Source organism: Notolabrus celidotus, chromosome 6, assembly GCF_009762535.1.
Source record: "Notolabrus celidotus isolate fNotCel1 chromosome 6, fNotCel1.pri, whole genome shotgun sequence".
Taxonomy (NCBI): domain Eukaryota; kingdom Metazoa; phylum Chordata; class Actinopteri; order Labriformes; family Labridae; genus Notolabrus; species Notolabrus celidotus.
The window spans coordinates 23,814,068-23,836,956 of NC_048277.1; the positions used below are offsets into that span (position 1 = coordinate 23,814,068).

The 22,889-nt window shown below is 40.1% G+C and overlaps 1 protein-coding gene across 1 annotated transcript in view; it reads right to left on the bottom strand.

Moving 5' to 3' along the window:
* Nucleotides 1-22,889, bottom strand: part of syt7a (synaptotagmin VIIa) — a 109,626-nt gene that overhangs the window by 46,159 nt on the left and 40,578 nt on the right. Inside the window, exon 2 of the mRNA XM_034685136.1 lies at nucleotides 9,023-9,126. Within this exon, the coding sequence (XP_034541027.1) occupies nucleotides 9,023-9,126 (104 nt within the window). The remainder of the gene's footprint in view (nucleotides 1-9,022; nucleotides 9,127-22,889) is intronic.

Sequence of the window (22,889 nt, forward strand, 5' to 3'; positions counted from 1 at the left end):
TGAGAAAGCATAAAGCCTTGTTATTTTTGTTTTTTATGGGGTTTTTTTTCATGCTAGAACTGCAGATGAAGGGAGAACGACTTGCTGCTGGACTACCCAGGGTGATAGCTGAGGGTGTTCTTGAGGACTAAAGACATGAGAGGAGACAGAGAGAGTGAAACTACCACTCTCCCAGTCTCAGTTGGCAGTGCGCTGCCTTTCCAACACCCAGCTGTGTTTGTTTGCACTGAATTAGCAGGCAGCAAGAGTCTACATGCTCGCTCAATATTATCCACATCACACCATAATTAGAGAGGAGGGCACTACCAAAATGGTTGTCCGCTGCAAAATCATTAAGGATTCTTCATCTGTCAAAACAGGTTTTTTTAAAATACCTGTGGTCTCCCGTGGTATTTAATGACGCAGAGACATGTTAGCGCTAAAACACAAATTTATACAATGTTAATAACACTATCTGTCGTTTCAATGTCAGAAGTCACGGCTTTAGATCATCATTATGTGCAATATTTCCAATGATTTTGACACTCTTCTTTTTAACTCATCAATGATTGATTTTCTGCCCCTCTGCCGCTCATTTGCATAATTACGATCATCTGTCATACAAGCATGATCACCCGACACCTGGTTAATGCAACAACAAAAAAAAAAGAAAAAAACCTGGAGGTTGTTGATACAAGCCCAACAGGGATTGAATCAGGCTGTGAATCTGGTCAGGTCCAATCTCATCTCCACTCACAACTTTGTCACGGATCAAACAGCTCAGGGCTCACAGGAGCGAGCAGAGGGTTTCTGAATGCCAAACAGACACTGCTGCCTAAACAGATGTTAGCTGCACCACCCCTGATATCCCGAAATCCCACCCAGCACCAACGACAGGAGCCCATACTGACAATCATCAGCCAAATAATGCAGCAGATAGAAAACACTGTATGAATATTCTACTCTGTTTTGTTGACGTTCTTTCTGCTGTTGTTTTTAATTAAATAAGCATTAAAAATAAAAAGATACACAAGAAAATTGCGGGAACCTCATTAAAAATTTTACGTCGCTTATAGAAATGACACTAACACATATTCTAAAAATGTCTTGCTGATGCATCTACAAACAGCAATAAGCAAACAGACTGAGCCAGCAGCAGAAGGAGATGATAGCATTGAATGTGCAGTTCTTCCAGAGGGCTTAGATAACAGAAAGCCAGGCAGGAGGGAGGCTTCAGGATGACTGCACATGAGGACTTTTAAAATAAAAACCCATCGCACTGGTTGCCAAAGCTAAAACACCGAAAGCAACACTCACCCAAAATGTCTTGTCTATTAACCTATGAATCATGACCAAAACTGGCATGGGCCCACTCGAAACTGACACGTGAAGCTTGAGGCAAACATTTGTTCTTATGAAAGCTGACACTGTCAAAGAGTACATTTGGAAATATCACAAATGAAAGTTTAGATGCCGATTTGCTTGCGGTAGCTTCATGTAGGAGTCGCATTTAACCAGAAAATCAGATCATGTGATTTCAAAGAAGGTACAGTACGCATCAGTAATGAGGAACCTCATTTGAAAGTAACCATGTTTATGCAAATGAAGCTGTATATACGTTTTAATCATGCGTTCAGGGAATATAAAGCCTCCGTGGAAGATTACAGAGATAAAGAGATCAAGGAAGTGAGGGGCGACTTTTTATAGACGAACAGATTGAGGAGCTGCTGTGCTTTCATGGTGGTTAGTCACATAGAGAAAATAACACACCTTAAGGATGATGTTATTAACAACAGAAAAATGGTTTTTAACAAGATTAGTGGTGTTTATGCTTTGTTAGAGTGAAGTGCATCAACAATGACATGTTTGTGTTTATAGAAAGACTGCCATTTATCTAAGTCACAGTCTTTTCTGTGCATTTAGCAGTTGTGTTCTCCCACTAGTGGGAGGCTGACATTTATCCAAAAAGTGGTCCAAAGACAAAGGGCCTTGTTTACATCTTAATGTCACTCTGTTACACCCACAGCAGCGAACACAGGGATGAGAAATACAGCAGAAAGACTGGCAAAACTGCAATTGTCCGAGCAGCCACTTGAGGCTAAATCCATGACAGAGTAAATACCAAAGACCATAGACATATAAAGAGTAGACGCCGCATCGACCGCTACTACCTATTGGCGCTGACGAGCCGTGGGGCCGCCATCTTGGCCCGTCACCCGCTCCACTCAGTGTAATCTGTTTGGCAGGCACAATGAAGTGTCAGTGCATTTAATCAATCATAACTCACTGAATACTAAACTGATTTTCATGTGGTTGTTTTTTCTGCAAACGTCATATATGTAGGTATGATACATGGTTCGGCGTATTTTAATATTCTTAGTGGGCTTAACAGTAATAGAATATTCTGATATGTGATCTGTGTGATGTATGATAGGTATTTTGCCGCACAGTGCTCTGGCATCTTGAAGTCTCTGCTGCTTCAGTTTACATTTAAAAGTAGGATCATTGGTAGGATGACCGGACCAAGATGGCGGCCGTATTTCTTACGGCCCAGCAGCCAATGCCGCGTCTACTCTTTATATGTCTATGCCAAAGACTGTGTTGAAAGATGGTGGATATGACAGCTCCCCAAAAGTAAAGCCATAAATTATAGGAGCTCCACCTTCTGATTGGTAGCAGTATAAATAGAAAATACCGCCTTCCTTGTGAACTGATGGGTTATGGGTCAAATTTGAAAAATTGAAATACATGTCAAATATTTTTTTTTTTACTCGTGGTTTCTGTCTGTGTTGTTTGTTTTTATCATGAAACACTTTGTCCAAACGTTCATTTTTCTGAACAGTGTAATTTTACTCAGTTATTTGATGCTAAAAAAAAGGGGGTCAACGTCATGATTCCCGGAACTGTTGATGGATGCAGCTCCTGCAGTGCTGTGTTCACTGGATGAGCAGAGAGGAGGACTAACTAATGCTGATACTGAAGTCACTGAACTTTCAATAACCACAAGAGTCTGCTTCAAAACTGACACAAGGATATGTTATTCTATACACTGCACTGTTTAGAGGATATCTGTCTTTCTATCACTAAGTTAAATGTATATTTCAGTTAATGGAAAGGGGAATGTAACCCATCCATACTGTGTAGTCCCAGGCACAAAAAATATCATTGCATAATATCGGTGTGCATCTCAAGGATATTTTGGCATCACTTTTGTTCATTGGATGCAGGTGGAGAGGCATCCTACATCGTCCTATTAGGAGTGATGTTTATTGACTGGTTCAAACAAATAATTTAGTCTACTAGCCTGTCTGTACCAAGCGGCAACCTCTGGTCTCAAACTATGAAGCCCATGCGGAAGTGTTATAAACTGCAATTCATCGAGAATCTGCTTGAGGCTGGCTGCAGAAACACCGGAAACCACATCAACACCAATCCAAAAAAGACAATCTTTGCAGCATTAATAAACATGTTTACAGCCTGGTTCAAAAAACGGCTTTGCTCTTGTTCGCTAATGTCTCTATCGGCACACACTGTCCTGGGGGTGAATTTTTTTCTAACGCAACGGTCAAAAGATATTAAGATTACAAGTTTTTGCCCAATTAAGGACATGACTGACTTGACTCCCGGACGGGAACACATAGCTGTTGGCAAGAAGGTTCAAACCCTGCCTCTTTACGTCACATTATGCCTGGTTTAGTTCCACATTTCCAATATGGTTGCCACCGTCGATTGGCTTCAAAACAGCCCTCAAGAACAGAGGGGTGACGTCACAGATACTACGTCCATATATTATACAGTCTATGATCTCTACTTGTAAAGTTGTGCGGGGGATGGGTGTATTTTTTCATAACTCACCCGTTTTAATTATAATATATAAGGGATTAAAGTTAAATATAATCGTGAATGCAGCCTCTTTAGCTGAGTGACAGGTGTGTGCTGCTAGCTCTCTGCTAAGTGTCATCTCAGCTAATTCATTCACTGAACTTAACCTCCAGACTGTGTTTGTGTTGTTGGTTCCCTTGGGGGATTTAGTCATGCAAATACTGGAACATATTAAGTCTTGTTATGCTGTTTATTTTACTAAAGGACTGGCTAAGCACTTTTTTATATGAGTAAAGTTCTATAGTTATTTTATTGGTATGTCAACATTAATTAGCAGGTTTCAGCATCACCATACCTAATTTATTGGTATTTTCAGCATCGCTTATGCCATTGTTTATTTGTGGTGGCCCATGTATAGGAGTTGGGTCAGCTATGTTTGACAAGCTACTCAAGCTTTTTTGGGCAAAATGACTTTTTTTGCTACAAACCACAAATATAAATTTCAGTCCAGGAGTTATTGATAACCTTGATAACTTTGGGTTAGCCAACCCTTCTCTTATTTCTAGCTCCATCCTCTTCTCCAAAAATAGTCACTTCTGCTTCCAAAACTAACATGTCTATGTCAAACTGGAGGCTACGAAATGCAGTTGACAACCAATGGATGACATCATTCTGGCTGTGTCCTGTTTTTATTCAGTCTATGATTACTAGTCACCACCGCGCACAAACAAACGACCTGAAGTCACCAGAATGAGATGGACAGGAAATAAAAAAAGACATGCACACATGGCATCATCTTGTGTGGGAGGATTTGGTCGAGTGCAGTCTTCACAGGGTCATAAGGCCAATAGTCAGATGGTCATCCCTTCCTGACCCCACTCTGGAGCTGCTGTGCGGCACTGTCACAGAATTGAAATAAAATCCATTTACAGAGTCGCTCCAGTGACGACCACATTCCAAGGTGCTGGCAGCAGAACTACCACCATCCCCAGCAGGAAACTAGGAGTCATTCACTGCTCCATTTAATCTAAGGCGCAATATCAGATGTAACACTGTGTTCCAGCCACGCAAACAATAGAAAGACTGTAGTGTACCTCTGTCCTGTTTTTGCACAGACCATTCCCCCCTGGTTCATACATGCAACAAAGTGTAATCGAGCTGCAGTCACCTTACTGGTGACTCAAGCAATGCAAATGACATGATGGAGATAGGCGTGTGGTGTGCGGCACCTGCTGCAGTGCCAAATCCTGCCATCTGTAGACCAATAAGTTACACAGCAGCTGAATGTTGAGCTGAAATATGAAACTATTCTCTCTGACATTAGACTTATAATAGGTGACTATAGGTGACAGGTGTGCCTGGGTTGTACAGGATGCCGGCAGAATCAAAATCAATTAACTCTATAGGCATGCAAATCTTAAAAAAATGAGTCAAGTGTAGTAGCAATCAGCTGTAGAGCTCTGTCTGCCTAATGACTGGCTGCCTCCATTTAATCAATCACATTTCATACCACATAATCACAATGACATGCCCTCTATTAGAGGTCAGTGTGCTTGATCTGTGCTCTGTTTTCCCTCAGTAACTGGACTTGAGCTGATGCTGCCTCAGCACACTTTATAAATGAGGGAGCTGGGTCTGTTTGAGGGGTTTTGGGTCTGCGTTGTTGTAGATGTTGATTTTATCACCCTGAAATGATTTACAGTGGTAGAAAGAAAGTAAGTAGCATGCTTTGTTGGGGCTGAATTTTTATGTGTTACCAATTTAACTGAATTTAAGAGCGTATAGTTTTACTGGTGACTGCACTATGCATTAATTTGACATTGAAAAATGTAATCAACTGATCTGACACTCTAATTAGCTCCTTAATTGGGAACACCTGCACATTCTGTACAAATGAAATCCAATACATCACTGCAATTAAATCTGACTTGAATATATGTTAATTTCAGATTATTTTAACTCTCACAAAAGTAATTAACGTTATATATTTTAAATATTGAGATCCTAGTGGTTCATCGTATTGAATAGTGTCTATAATTTTAGTTACATAAATGATTAAGACAAAATATTTGGAGCAACTGTAAATGAAGAATACAGAATTAGTAGCAGTAGTACCTTTCTGACAGACTCAACATAAACTGAACATTGTTATATTTTTATATGCAGAATTTAAGACAAATGTGTCTAAATCTAATGTAATGTATTGTATGTGACAAGTTGAACAAAAACATCCGGTGAGTGTAAATTATATTTGTGGAGTCCTATCATCTTTGTTTGCATCTCATTATAATACAAGTTTTGTCTCTTCAGAGCTTCAGAGGAATTTTAAGCAGTCTCACCAAAGAGACAATACCCCTGTGAACTAATGAGAAGCTTTTATTCAAGTAACCGTTAAAGGCCCAGAGATGTCAAATTACTCCATTTCACAAAAAGTAAAGAAGTAGTTCAATGTCCATAAAGAAGAAGAACGCAATTTGGTGTAGTAGAACTTTTTCGTCTTTCTATCCTCATTAATCTTTTCTCAACTGCACAGCTTCGTCTTTTGACCCACCCAAGGAGCCTTGAACTGTGAATCAACAATAATAATAATGTAGAAGTAGCTCTAAATCAACCAGCTCAGCCTTTCATTGAAAAACAAGTTATTTGAAAAAGGAAGAAGTTACAGAGCGCTGCCAGCTCAATTATGTTTTTCTACCATGAAACAGGGAAATCTTATTTTAGAACTTCACTTGAAAGTCTCAGAAAGATTGTTATCAAATGTGTCAGTTAAATTGTATTTAATCCAACAATATAGGTGACCCTGGAGTACATTTTACACTTGTGATGACGATAAGGTTACACTCAGGGGCATGCCCACTTTTTTTTATCTAGGGTTGCAAAGCTAGGGCACTGACACTGACATATATACACACACAAATACTTATTTCCTCTTATAGCTCCACTGCTCACTAGGGATGCACCGATCCGATCCAGGTATCGGATATCGGCTAGATCGGACTCAAGAAGCTAGATTGGATATTGGTGACAAGGGGGCGATAAGTAGTGCCGATCCATATGGCAGATCTATTCATCTCAGTTCTATGCTTTTCTGTGTTTACAATATCTATTGGTTATGAAGATTAACACACCAGACTGCCGGTACACATTTATAATCTCTTGAACAGTGGTACTGTCAGTTTAAAAATGTTTACTTTATTTTGGTTTACAAAGTCAGAAATGCCTGAAGTAGCCAAAACATGATTCTATCCTGATGATTCTATAGAGATTGTTAAATCAATACCGGGATCGGATCGGCTATTATCAGTATCGGCAGATACCAAAGCCCAGGTATCGATATCGGTATCGGGACCTAAAAAGTGGGATCGGTTCATCCCTACTGCTCACATGTAATTCAACTACTAACATTAAAGTATCAGACAGATGCTACATTCTTGAGTTTAATTTATTTTTAATATCTTTAAAAAAAATAGCACAATAGAGCAGGGGTTCCCAAACGTTTCAGCCCGTGGCCCCCAAAATAAAGGTGCCAAAGAATCGCGACCCCCACAGAACATTAGCTGACCTACATGCACATGTGTTTCCTGTGCTGTTATGAATGAACCTACTGCTGATGCTTGGTAACTAACCCTATCCTTAGGAGTCATCTTACAATAAAGAAAGGCAGAAAATATTTTTTTACAATGATAAGATGTGAAATTTAGATTACTTGAAAAAAAAACTTTCTGGAACACATCCTGCGACCCTCAACTAGTGTCTCCTGACCCCTCAGAGGGTCCCGACCCACACTTTGGGAACCCCTGCAATAGAGTGTCCATATATAAATCTTTTTAGCTTCATTCTTTGAAGGTTCAAAAATAAGTTGTTTGTTCAAATATATATATAAATATATATATATATATGTATATATATATATATATATATATATATATATATATATATATATATATATATATATATATATAAAGCAAGCAAACTCCTGCAAGTACATATTTTGGCAATGTTTCAGTACCAAAATGTTGCCATGTAGGAGTTAACTTGCAATTGTTGATGGACTGATTCCACTCCTACACACCTGTCTTATGAAATAGATGTGTGATGTATTTTTCTTTGAGTTGAAGCATCGCCAAAAGGTTGCTACATGTAAACGTAAAGAATGCAGTTGATATAACACAAGTCCAACCTCAGACAAGGTGAAGAGAAGTTCATAGTTAGGGTGAACCCTGGGGTGGCCAATCAAGATGTGAACGGGGCCCATCCCCATGGAACCCCTCTGAGTACGCCCCCTGGTCTAAATCTAACATGGACCAGAGTCTGACAACAAACCCTAGACTCTGTTGTGACAATCTCACTATTTACACATTCACTCTTCAGCCCAGCCACCTTCTGTCAACTAAAAATCAAAACACATAAATGTGGTGATTCATTCACTCACTGAAAAATTGGTCTTGAAGAAAAATCCAGGCTGCAATTTCATTGTCCCAATAATCTTTTTATGACAACAGTCTAGTTATACACAATGTGATTTCAAGTAAACAGGTTTGATAAGCTACAGGAATAAAACTACAAAGCGACTGATGCAGCATCAGTTTTAACAATCTGATAATCTATAAAAATAATAATAATCATGTTATGAGGAACAGTTTTCAGCAGAATGAGTCCTTTTACTTGTGATGCTTCGAATAGATTCTCCTGTATATATGTACACAAAGGTACTGTTTGGAGAAGGTTTATAATGTGGAGTATTTTATAAAAACAAAATGTTTTTTTCTCTGTTTTGTATCGTTTGAACGTTTGAAGAGTGAAATATCTGAATTAGTCTGTCACCACTCATAATATTTCTTCATCAACAACTATCTTGTTACACAGAAGTCTCAGTTCAACAAGACGGCACAAAATATTTGCAGAGATTTTCACAATATTTGCACACAGTGTGCCTCCTGAAATGCTCTAAAATGCTTCTTTCTTCAGTAAACTCACAGCAGACAGTGCTTATTAAGGGGCTCAAATTATTAAAGCATGCTAAGATGGTAAAAAGAATGTGACTGGAAGCTACAGAATACATGTTAGTGAAGCTTCCATGATCCTGTGTGTGTGCATGCCTGCCTGCCTGCCTGTGTGTGTGTGTGTGTGTGTGTGTGTGTGTGTGTGTGTGTGTGTGTGTGTGTGTGTGTGTGTGTGTGTGTGTGTGTGTGTGTGTGTGTGTGTGTGTGTGGGAACTCACCAGCTTGCGTTGACACCAACCACAGACGCCACAAAGAGCCACCAGCCAAACAGCACACACTGTCACTGCGAGGGAGACCAGGAACACACTGAGGGACACTGAGCCTGTGTACACACACACACAAACACACAGACACACACACAGACACACACAGACACACACAGACACACACAGACACACACAGACACACACACACACACACACACACACACACACACACACACACACACACACACACACAGGAGAGAAAAATTAGATTTGCTTTTTATGCATACATGCATTTTCTTAAACATGTGTATAATGTAAACACAGCATTAATGCTATACAGGGGTCACGGTATGCCCCACTTAATCATGTTGTCAAAGGGGGCGATCCAAAACAAAGCTGGGCCACCTCACTCCTCCTTTAATTGAGTATCCAGGTAGAGCGGCCATTTTTACATTCTGTCATAAGGGGAGTGAGAAATGCAATCCCATCGCTGCCCCATGCATGCCGGAGCATTTCAATACCTTTCCAATAAGGCTGCAGCCAGGCATCACTCAGCTGCACACACATCACTGTCATGGTGTCACAGCTTGTTAAGTGACAGGCAGAAAGTGAAGGGAGGAGGGAGGAGGAGTGGAGAGTGGAGGGGAGGCTTGGCTGACAATACAAGGGAGCTCATGATTAATGGGTATCAGTAGAAGCCCGGTGAGAGAGGTGGCTCTGGAAGCCAGTCATAAAAAAACATCATCTATTGCTGCTCGCATGTGACTCAGAGTGTTTGTGTGTGTGTGTGTGTGTGTGTGTGTGTGTGTGTGTGTGTGTGTGTGTGTGTGTGTGTGTGTGTGTGTGTGTGTGTGTGTGTGTGTGTGTGTGTGAGAGAGAGAGAGAGAGAGAGAGAGAGAGAGAGAGAGAGAGAGAGAGAGAGAGAGAGAGAGAGAGAGAGAGAGAGAGAGAGAGAGAGAGAGAGAGAGAGAGAGAGAGAGAGAGAGAGAGAGAGAGAGAGAGAGAGAGAGAGGATTAGCACCTGCACCTATGTGCCTGTGCCTGCCTCTATTTACATCCAAAATAATTCTCCTGACAACGCATATTTCTAAACTCATAGGCATTGGAGTTGCACGTTTTTAACATTTAAACAAATCAGTGGTTGTTAACTTCAAAGCTGAAGCCTCATTGAGCTCTGATATTAGCACAGCGGGGAAGACCATAATGAATTCAAGGTTGTGATTTCCTTCGAACAATACTGATTCCTAAATATACAGCGACATCGAGTATCAGGATGCATTCACTGTGAGTGACAAACACCGGCAAACACCAATGATTTCCTTTCAATAACAGGGTTTGTCTTCCTCGCTTGCTGTCTCCATCTCTTCCTTTAGCTTGTCACAACTGGCCTTTTTATCCCGCTCCTCCATCACTCCTCCGCTTTATTCTTCACCTCACCGTGTCCTCTGGGAATATAACAGGGAGGCTTCGCGGCAGGTAAACTCGTTTCATATGGAAAATAAGAATGGGACCAGCGTTGTATTCTGCAGTCTTTCTCTCAGACACAACCGCTGTTGTGAAGTCAACGTGACACCCGAGGCCACTGGCAGTCAGCAAGCAGTGTGCATATAGAACAGCCAATACCTTGGATAGAAACTTAACAATAGAGCATGCATTATGGAGTCTTGTTGTGTGTTTGCAATTAGATTTGTATGGAAATGTATGGACGCCGCATCAGCTAGTGCCAGCTTGTGTCAGTGTTTTAACATTCTGAGTGTAGCCATTTTGTTCCCTCTCAAACAACTAACATTTACTTTTGTACTAATAAAGCTGCTTTATTCAATCTTAGACAGATGTTTTCTAATTCGAATGCATACAATTTAGTGAATTCTGTCACATGGTTTAATTTCAAAGTTACACTTATCTGTCTTTGGTTTTGTTTGCCCACAAATCCTTGACAGAGGACCACCTGCACTGTAAAAAACAACCTATAGATTCTACTCAATAAAATTGAGGTAACAATTTGCACTCTATTTAACAGTGTAATTTTTACCTAGTTTTACTAAGTGAAGACTGCCTATATTTTACTATGATGAAATACTAAAATTATTTAGGTAAAAGCTACTAATATTTTTTAAATACATTTCACAATTTAAAAATAAGGTGATGACTCCCAGAGCTGGGATTGAAACAACAACTTACTGGTTGATAGACAACCAACTCTACCCACTACACTACAGCCACCTTGATTTTACAGACAGATTACAGGCAATATCTAATTAGCAAACAAGCTAACAGATAAGGCAATACCTTATTAAAACAATGTCTTTATTATGATTTGCCACAAGTGGTGCCTCACCCCCTATTAGGCCATTGGTGGTCAGGCTCCTGCAGAGTTGCACGCCCACTGCTGGGGGTGTCCTTTATTTTTCTGCTTGGAAGGTGGCAACCCCAATATCAATCCTACCTTCAACCACGATGCCAAACCACAACAGGAGAGTCCTGCCAACTGAAACTGTCCTCAGCAAAGAAGAAGTGATGACGCATGCGCACCCTTTGGTGCATACCTAATATCTTTGGGTAGATATTATTTAGTTTATTTGTGTAGAAATTTTTACTGTTAGAAAATAGGTAAAGAAGATAAAATGTACCCATTATAATACAGTTCACCTGCTGACCCAAATTATTTAATATAATTTAGACAATTTGTATGGATAATATTTACTACCCACAAAGATCCTTTTTTATAGTATTCATGCTAAAGATGGCTTTTCAAGCCCTGCCCACAAGTAGAAGACACCAGCAGGGATTGGGTGGCTGGCTATTCTTTCTTTTCTTTTCTGTTACCATGGACAATGTATTGTGTGCCAATTTTTGAAGGTAATTTATGTTGGTATAAGTTTGTAAAATGTTTTATAGTCACTGATGTTTCCCCTTTGTGTCAGTCATAGTCTTGTCCAATGTGTATATAAGCCTCTCCTGTCAGTTACGGATTGGTCTGTTTAGTCATGGTTTATTATGTTTTAGCTTCAGTTCTATGTTGCTAAGTTTACCTCTTCTGATTTTTGAGCCCAGTTTTTTGTTTCTTGTATTACATTAAAGCTTCTGAGAGAAGTTTTGGGTTTGTTTTTTGGTTATGAAACAGAATGAAATTTAATTTTTTTTTAAATTAAAATTGTTGCCTCTATATGAGCTACCAAAGCAAAAGAGAACACTTATTATTTATTTATTTCTATATTGTTATTTAAAGGTGCAGTACGTAGAATTCAGCAGCATTTAGCAGAACAGACTTGGTAGAAATGGAGTATGATATTTATAAGTATGTTTTATCTTAGGGTACGATCACCTGAATCCCCTTGTTTATTTATGAAGCGCTTGTTGGGATGCTACCATCATACTTATCTTCAATGCTAGTTTGGTCCTCTGGAGCAAAACACACCAGATCAACTGATTGGCTCACTCTCCAGGTTTCCAGAGTTCATTCAGAGCTGGGTAGATATGCTTTTTGCATTTTTGCATCATCTGCATGGAACTCCCTTCAAAGCACTTTAAAAATGAATGCACTGGTTTCTTTTAATCATTTTAAATCATTAGTTTTAAAATGTTTAACCTCTGATTGTACCTGTTTTAACTGACTTTGTGTAACATTATTTTTCAATGGTTGTAACATTACTTTTAATTGTTGTCTGTTTTTAATTGGTCGTCATTCTTTTAGGGTTATATCTTTTATTTGCTTGTCATGCATTTTAATGTTTTCTTTTATATGCTCGTCGTCATTGTAAATGAGGGCTTGCTCTCAATGATTTTCGAGTTTAAATGAAGATAATTATATAAAATCATTTTGGTTTTGTTAACTTAAAATGCGCTTTTTATATTTACTGAAGGAGTGGGTCCCTTTCCACGGAGGCTGTCATCTTGCACTGCCATGTTCCTACTCTAGGACAGAACAGACAAACTATTCAAGGTTTTTTTTATTTAGCCAAAAATGTGTTGGTTGTAGGAGTAAGAAGAAGAAAAGAGCTGTTGTGCGCAAAATACTTATTATTGGCTATATATTTTTAATTTTAAAACCGGATGACCATGCTTATGCATCATAAAAGCTTTCAGAGCTGCTGCTGCTGGGGTTGATGACAGCTCAAGGAACTGAAGGCACGTTGCTGAAACCAACTTTTCTAACTTTTTCACACCAAAGACTTCTTCATATTAGACTTTTAAAACAGATGACATTTTCTGCCTTCCTGACAGCTTTAGATGCAACAAATTGAGTTTTGACTGCTCAAAATGTACTAAACATAACTGTTCTTATTTGACACCTTGTACTTTGCGTAATTACTTGGTCCTGAACAATAAGACCAAATAAGGGATCTTAAGTGTTGGATGGAGAACAGTGCAGGCTTATGAGCTAAGTTTCCTGCTTTCACAACTTCAATATTTTCAAAAACATGATAACTGCTGTGCTGGTTGTAATATTTTAGGCAATGAAGTGTGAGAACAACCATGTTTTGTTATAATAGTCTGATTTGGAAACATACACCAAGACTTCTGTAAAGGCTGCCTTAACTTTTTTTTTTAACTTCTTTTTATCAAAGAAGTAGTGTTGTAGTCAAGACCACATTAACCGAGACCAAGACATGTCCGAGACCAGAGTGCCCCAAGACCAAGACCAAGACCAAGGCAGGGCGAGACCGAAACATGACCATATATATCAATGAGAAATAATCATGAGAGTTAACAAAATAAAATACTTCTGTTTATTTTATTTAAGTTTGCTTTAAATACAATTAACAGCAAAAAACAGGGTTTGGTTTTGTCTTTGTTGCCTTTCTTTTGACTCCTAAAGTTTCATTTTGTCTCTTATCACAGTAATGACAGAGACACAGATTGCATCAGTGGTGGTCTCGACCGGTCTTGATATAAGATACGGAGTCCACCCAGTCCGAGACAAGACAGAGTGAAAATGCTTTTGATTCCGAGATGAGACCGAGACCTTAAATAAGCGGCCTCGAGACCAAGACCGGTCTTGTGTACTACAACACTACAAAGAAGACTGGACTAGTGTATTCCGTCTGATGGACCTTGCAGTTTACAATGCTAACCGCAGTGGCAGCATCCTGTGACCATGACAACCACAGAATCCACAGAGATGAAAATCTACAGGAGTTGATTTTACTGTATCTGAGTATCCTGAATGAAATGTTTCATCAATTGCAGAGAACAGACAGATCAAAGAAAAAGTATTAGAGTAACACCAGCTTTCCATTTCCTGGTCTCAGTAAACCAAGATTTATCATTTTAATAAAAAGTAAGAAAATAATTACCTAATTTTTCAAGTTATCCCTGTTTTTTAAGCTCCCTCTATTTAGCAGAGGGATGAGATTACAGCAGGTGGTTAGCAGCAACCTGTCATATACAGACTGGTAGGATCGGAGGAAGCCACAGATTTAGAGTACGCTCGCTGCATAAAAGCACTTTAAGCCTCTCTATAGGAGCCATATAGTTCAGGATGAAATCTCAACACTTGTGCTTGAAGTTGTCTTATAGATCACAACTTTGCTTTTACTATCCAGAGTCAAATTCTATTTCATGTGTATTTGTAACTGGTTGTACCAATGGGTAAAGACCATGTCCCTGTGTGACTGTTCCTCCAGTGTCCCTCACCAAATGTATTTCCATCTACTGAGACATCAGCAGAGGCAAGCTGAAACCAGCATAAAGTCCATTTATGTTTAATTGCTTACTGTTATTTTTTCCTCCACCTGTGTTACAAATTGCTATTTCTTTGGGTGTGACTGCCACCTGTAGATCGGTAGAAAAGCAAGAAACTCTCAGTAGTAGTATGCATGCATCAACCCCATGCAAACACAACAGGGTCCTGTTATAAAATGATTCATCCATTGTGCTAGTAGTGGTAAAAACAGGATCTTTGACGTAGTTTCTTGCTTGCAGGTGAAGTGGAGTCGCATATTTTTTGAAGCATGGAAGCTTTATTACCAAGTAATGAAAGGTAAATCCTGTTTTTTATTCAAGCTACAATGTTTCATAAACCCACGTATGCAGTCACCTCCAGCTGAAGACAGGAAAAGGATTATGGGATAAGAAACAGAAGTCAACCTGCTCTCTTCAGAAAGTTTGAATGTAAGAAAAATACAGTGACTACGAAGTGCTGTAGCAATGATTCAAAGCTCCTGTGAGGAGTTTTTAACTTATTATGAAACTGACTGAAATTAATACTGATGCCTCTTTATGACCTGCAAACACCTGCTTTACTTTCTTCACTGTAAATATTCATGATGGGAAATAAATGCAGGATGACTCATTTGTCTGGAAACAACTAACATATGTACATGACACGGCAAGCAAAGATATAGGAGGTATCACTTTGTCCACAGGGGGCACCAAAATCTGTACTAACAGAACGTTTCTCACAAGAACTTTAAAGAGGGAAAAACAGCAAATAGTTTACAAGCCTAGGTACGAAAATAGCTCGAGTAACAGTCCAACCAGGTTGTCTCTTCTGAGGAGATGATCTTTTTTCATTATGCACTCAGATAAAAAACTTGAAATGTCAAGGAATGCAGTCAAGATTGAATTTTGAAAAAAAAAAAGTCAAAACACAATTATGAGTAAAAAAGTCAACAGTTGCTAAGTGGTGACGTGACAATGTAATGCTGTGTGCAGTGCGGTTTAATACAGATCAGAGTCTGAAAAGACCTTCATAGTATTTTTTCTGATATCCATGTGATGGGAGAGGAAGAGATGAATGAAGTCGATCATTTCAGTTACATTCTTACACTACTGAAAACAAAACCTCTATAAAGTTACTTGAAGTTAGCATCAAATAGAGTAATCTGCTAGCTATCGATATAACATACACTTATGAGTTGTACACAATGATAATTATCTAGATATGCATAACCTTACAAATGACCACAGTAAAATTCACAGTTGAGGTGTGTGGCACGGGGAGTCCACAGGATGCGTGTGCTCCATGTTACGGCTGCGCAGCGTGTTTGCTCTGTCCCAGGGCTCGCGTCCACAGGACCTGAGTTGGGAGCATAGCTCAGAGCAGGCAGGATCAGCTGGATCCAGCATAGAGAGAACCACATACGAACAACAGGTCACAGAGCCTTTCTGTGGTTGAACTTCTGCTCATTTGGAGAGTGTTCCATTACTTCTGAGCTTTAATCATCACTGAGTATGCTGCAGAACTGTTAAGTTTTGTTTTCACAGGTTTAGATGAGTTTAATAATAATAATTCGGCTCTACTTTGTTGTCCTGTTACCTTCTGACATAGTTATCATCTTAAAGTCCTGTTTTAGTCAACCTGGATCACAGATATGTGGCTGTTTGTATCTTACATCCATAATCGATGAGTATTTCTGATCCATACGTTCTTTAAACAGTCGGGAGTCCATGTATGATGTTTTATTTTGAGATTGGCGGATGTTGCATGCAATCCTCGTGCCTGACTTCCTGTCCAGGTCGTTCTTTTCTGTGCAGATTGACGCATGCTGGGCGCGGGCTCCGTCGAAAATAGACTTGAAGCATATCTCTGATGGAGCGGCGCAGGGGCACGCGCCCCAGACGGAGTCGTAACGTAATGCCACGCGCCCTGTGGACCCGAGGCTTGAAGGATCACAGATCACACAGTCTATGCTCACTTCTTCTCCCTCTGCTGATGTGATTCACATTATTCAGGTTACAGTGCCGTCATCATACGGAAGGGGGGGCTACTATTTCATAGCCAGCTGCTCAGTTTACATAAATGTGCCTCATTTTAAGATCGATTGACAACAAAGCCAAGAAGACAGACTAAATAACATCCAATTTTGTCAAACGTCTTTGTGAATGATCAGTATTAGCCCTGATGGTATTGGCCGAGCTAGCATCTTGTGCTTGTTTAAACCTGAACAGTGTTTGATGAGACTGAGCAGATGACATGTTGCCTCTCTACATGCTTACCATGTGATTAATAAGGCTATGCATTTTATTTTTATTCACAATCAAACTGACACACCAAAAAGTGAGAGCAGGTTTTTCCTTGCAGGAGTGTTTCGCAGTTTGACATCGCCGATTTGCGACCGTGGACCTGAAATTAAACATTGACTCTTTTTCTGGACATTTCAACTTTATTCCCAACATTTTGACTTTTTCTTCAAGTGCATGATGAGGAAATGAATCCTCCTCCTCTAATTATGTTTTCCTTATCCCTGGCCTGAGTACTCTTCTGTTCTCGAGGTGAAACTGTCCCTGCATTTTTTTTTTAGTATCATCATTAGTATACTAGATAATGTTAGCATTGGGAGGGCCCTGATGTGTCTGCCAGCTGCTCCCAAACCAGATTTCTCCACTAATGACAGGAGGGTGAAACTTGGTGTAATTCAAGCAGCAACCTCCAGTATTGTAATGAAGCCAACTCCAACTGCAGGCTACAAGTTTTGTACAATTAGGCGTAATTAGAGGTGTAGCTCACTTGACTGATAGGTGGGCCGCGTTGAAGTAGTTTGCCAGAGGGTGAAAGGCTCAGCTCCAAATCTTTGCCTGTTAGGTTGAGTATGGAGTCTGCAATGTTTGGGCTTCACAAAGCCTCTTCAGAAGCTAATAAATAATGTTGTGAGACTATGTTCATGTTTTATACAATCTGTTGTAAAAATCTATCTGCTCGCTCCCGTGACCACATCACCCCCATCCTCCAACATCTTCATTGGCTCCCCGTCCCCTACCTACCGCATACAGTTTAAAATCCTCCCACCCACAAAGCCCTCCAGCACCAGGCCCCCTTCTACCTTACTGACCTCCTCCACCATCACACTCCTTCCTGTAACCTGCGTTCCTCACATGCCAACCTCCTGTCTCCACCTGACAGAACCAAGCACCGAACCTGGGGGGACAGAGCCTTCTCCGTAGCCGCCCCAGCCTCTGGAACTCACTCCCCTCTCATATCCATAACTTCTTCAGCATTCAAATCTCTTTTAAAAACTCACCTTTTTAAGCTTTTAATATGTGATTTTACTGTTGTTTTGTTTGATCTGTGTTCCTTGTCCCTTGCTTGTATTGATTTTAAAGGTGACATATCATGCAAAATCGACTTTTTAATGGTTCTCTACCTGAAATATGTTTCCCTGGCATGTCTACAAACCCCCCGAGAATAAAAAAAAATCCATTCTGCCCCTGTTCTGATTTCTCCACCTTTCTGTAAATGTGTCTGAAACAAGCCCTTTCAAACTTCCGTGTTTTTGTTACGTCACAACAATATCCGGTCTGTCACAGAGTCAGAGCTCGGAGCTTGTTCACCCCATAGACTGTATAAAATACAACTCAACCCCTCCTCTGTTTTTCATTACCTGCACAAATGTGTGCTAACAAAGAGCTTAGGAGGGAGGCATGCTAGTTGTAGGCTGTCTTAATAAACACAAAGGTCGGTTTTACTCCCCACGTCTGCAGATTTGAAGATCTAGTGGATGATTTTTATTTGTCATTGAAAAGTGCTAGCACTAGTTAGCATAGCTACACAGCTACATGTCGTAGCTGTAGCTGTAGCTGTGTACCAAGACACACGTCTACATACTGACAAATAAAACAACAAGAAACACAGAATCTGTGACCAATCGGTCAGAAAAGTCCTGCTGCCTTTCTGGCAGAGGTAGGTTTTAATCCCCACGTCTGCAGATTTGAAGATCTAGTGGATGATTTTTATTTTTCATGGAGAAGTGCCAGCGCTAGTTAGCATAGCCACATAGCTACATGTTCGTCGCTGTACCAAGACACACGTCTACATACTGATAAATAAAACAACAAGAAACACTAAATCTGTGACCAATCCTTCAGAAAGGTCCTGCTGCAGGCGCCTCTCCGTCAGGATCAGATTCTGGATCAGATTCAGAGGGTTGAAGTAACGCGATCTGTGAGCAGCCGTGTATATTCAGCTAACATGTAAACATTAGAACAACGTGCCGGAGAGCCGAGGGCACATCCACTTCCGGAAGGGGCGTGGTCAGAGGGAAAACAGACCGTTCTGAGGAGGGCTGAAGAAGAGAGCTTTTCAGGCATGCCAAAATCTGATTTCAAAGTGTTTTTTTGAGCATAAACTTTAAAGACATGTTTTGGGGACCTCTTAGACCAATATATATTGATGAAAAAAGTGTGATATGTCACCTTTAACAATTTTACAGTGTCTTTGAGTTTCTGAAAAGCGCTATATAAATAAAATGTATTATTATTTATTATCAATCACTCTTGAAGCCTGAGCGGCCTGAGGAATAAGAATCCTGAAAATAACACATATCCTGACAGAAGAAACTACCTCAGACATGAAAGTGCTCCATCCACCTTTGATTTTGTTCTGATCATAAGGGTACATAAGGGTAAAGATGTAATCAGGGTAATAGTTGTTACAAGTGCCCCCCAATCACTTTTGATTTACAGTCAGAGAGGCTGCTAATGGTAAAAAGTGACGTCACGTCCGTGCCCTCCTCCAGCATTAGCGGGTCAGTGAAGCACAGCCAGCTCCTGAATGATGAATATCACTATTCATAATCTCCAGAAATAGACACAGGCGATATACTCTTCTACTGTGTATTCATTGAGGGGTCAATAAAGTTGAGTCCATTAGAACCCACAGAGTAAGGAATGGGTTTTAAATAAAGAAACGTGTCTCCAGCTGAGGGCCTCCATGTTAGCCTCAGTGCTAAGAGGCTCCGTGATGAATGTTCTGCTGTTTGAAGGAGAGTCAGGTGGATCTGTGAAAGCCCACAGCTGATGTAGGGCTTTAAGACCTGTGTTCTCTGTGAAGGTTGAGGGGTGGGGTGGGTGGTTGGTATGGTTTATGGTCTGTGTCAGTCATGAGAGCTGAGGGAGTAAAAAGCCTCCAAATAAAATGCTGCATCCGAAGAGGCTGTTACTGCTTTCCGTAATGTACAGCTGTATTCTGCTTCCCACTGCATGGAATAAAACTTGGAGCTACAGAGAAGCACTGTGGGCAGGCAGAGAAGAAGAATAAAGGAACTAGTCTGTGTTGGGGTATTAGGGAGATATGCAAATCCTCAGCTCTACGGCTGAGGCATCATTAGAGTAAGAGAAGCCTGCACTACAAACAGCAATCACAGCGCTCAGGAAATTAAATTTATCTTTCCCCTTGAAAAAAACTTTTACTTTGAAATACTCCAGCAGGTGAAACATAAAACAGTGTTTATTGCTGAATGAGGAGAGAATTTCACGGCATCATAAAGAATGGCTGCTGCTTTTGTATTTCTTAGTCAGAGGGGAATACATTTCTTTTTCCAAATGGAGGGTGATGAATCACATCTAAAAAGGCACCACTCAGTAAAACACAGAGAACAGCCAAACGAGCCATTGAACCCTTTGATCAGAAGCCTTCAGAAGTCAGAGCACTCTTGAACTTGAAGGTTGCTTGTTTGTTTTAGATTTCGGTGGCTGCTGTCTTTTATATGCACATAAAAGAGAAAAATAAATGGCGCTGTGTAGTGGGGTGAGTGGTGACGCTAATGGTGTAAATGAGCTTGCAGTACACCCTCTCACTAAAGACCATAAAACAGATACTGAGTTGTGCTGGAGGTTGAATATGGACATTTAAAGAAAAGGCAGAGGCAGAACTGTGGTTTCACAGAGCGGCACGGTGCATGTAGGTGATCTGGCCCACATGCAGTGAGCTAAGCCAAGCAGAAAGGGACCAGTCCTCAGGGGTGGAAGAAAATTGCTAATTGGACAGGCGGAACTGGAGCAGTGTCCAGTCAGCAGATCTGCCACACTGCATCTTTATGCTCCGACTGAGGTGGAGAGGGCAGAGACTCAGAAGCTCAGGGTGCAAAAGCTCAGAGCCTAATCGCCACTTCAAAGTGCCCCCTCCTTGTATCTGAGTCTGGGTTCTGCCCTCTTTATAGCCACTGAGCTGCTGTTGGGGTAATCCTCAGATGTCACTCAGATGTCTTTACAGTCTGGTTCCCTCTGAAGCACAATCTGCGTGCAACAGCAGAACCTCACCCCCAGTTGTATTCTGATATTTTGTTTTTCAAACTGCATCTAACTGGCTTCTGGCTCAGGTATACTCTGCAGTTTATCACATTTTAGTTAATTCTCAAGACAAAAGAATGATTGGACGTGAACAACACATTTAAATGTGTTTAAACTCAATATTCCCCCTGTGCTCAGCCACACAAAAATAATTTGTGTGGGAAGAGCGTGAAATTGATTCAAATGGGTAGGTGTGGATAAAATGAATAATTACAATGGTTTCAGGTAAATAAAGTCATTGTCTAATAAACTGATGGAGTGACATTTCCCACGGTGAGCTCAGAGGCAGGCTCTACAAGCGCAGTGCCATGCTAACAGGATGACCTGTTGTTTTGGCATGCTTCAGCCCTTTTACTGTTGTTGTTGCAGAGCCAGACCGTCTGGCAAGTCTCAACAGAACGTCATTCCAAGTAGGATGTGCGACAGATGATTGACAATTTAGTCTCCTTCATGCAGACATCATTGTGCACCCCTCCCACTGTGAACTGAATGAGTGCACCACTTGATGAGTGGGTACTGCTTTTTGTTTTATGGCTTACATCAAACAGAAACGTGGCAGCTATTTGAAAAAAAAAACCATGTATTTTCTGAACTAACCTCTGAAATATTTTCCTGAATCAATTTACTAAATTTACTCAAACACTTTTAAACCAATGCTTACAATGCGTGGGAACACTGCCAAAAATACCTCAGAATCCAAATATTTTTTTGCCTGGATATTCTCAAGTATGACCCACATATGATGAAATCCTTTCTGGATACAGCATTGTGAAATGTATCATCTGGAGCATCTCTGGTCTCCAGGATGGGACCACTTTGATACTATAAGAATATGGAGATTTCTTTTGATAGGGCTGATGCCTTATTCTGAATGCCACACACGTTGCATAGCTGATTTTAGCTCTGTGTTTTTATTCAATGACAAAGAGAAGAAGAAGACGGCATTGAATAGCCAATCATTTTGCAGGGTGAGAGGTAGGCGGGGCTAAAAGACGTTTGAAGCGGCATGTAAACACACTGCTCAAAGCAGAGTCGTTAGTCTGACACTGTGTGGACTCTGCGTTAACTTTCAACTTAATACACTTCTTTAAATATACTTTCAGGATGTGGGTAAAGGAAGAGCAGGGAGGCATCTTCTGTTGTGCATTTCTAACATGTTTATTGTCCACCGCGACCGTAGGACAACTGAACACTGAATAACAGTGATGCATTCACTGCACTGAAACAACATCACCCTGCCTGTAATCCTTAGTAATCTTAAAGGAGAGAGCACAACTCAAAACAATACTTTACTAAACTGATACACAGAATACAATTTTATATAAATTTGTTGTAAATCAAATTACGGAAATAACCTCAATCTGAGAAAAAATAAGAATCTACAAACTAAAACCAGAAATATATCATTTTACACAAAATACCTGCTTCCTGTTAGCATTCAAGAAGCTTATTAGAGAATGAAATCCAGATACAAACTAACAGTCTGGTTTCTTCAACTTTCACTGAGGACCAAAAATCTGACTTTACATTTAAATTAAATCATGATTTGATATCTATCATGATAATTATCGATATCGACTGATAAGAAATATTTTATCGTGATAACATAATTATCAATATCACCCAGCACTAATTTCAAGATATGGCATTGAGGCTTTGGATATCTTATTTAATGTGGATGTAACATTAGACATATCTGGACACTTCTTATTATATGAAGGAAATTCTGCTCAGTATTTGTCTTGATATAAGGCACATATAATTCTCCATATGTGCTCCGGATATGATTCAGATACTTGCAAGAATAGAAGAGAAGTCTACAGATTCTTGGGGTTTTGGTGCACTGAAATTCCATCCTAATATTTGTCTC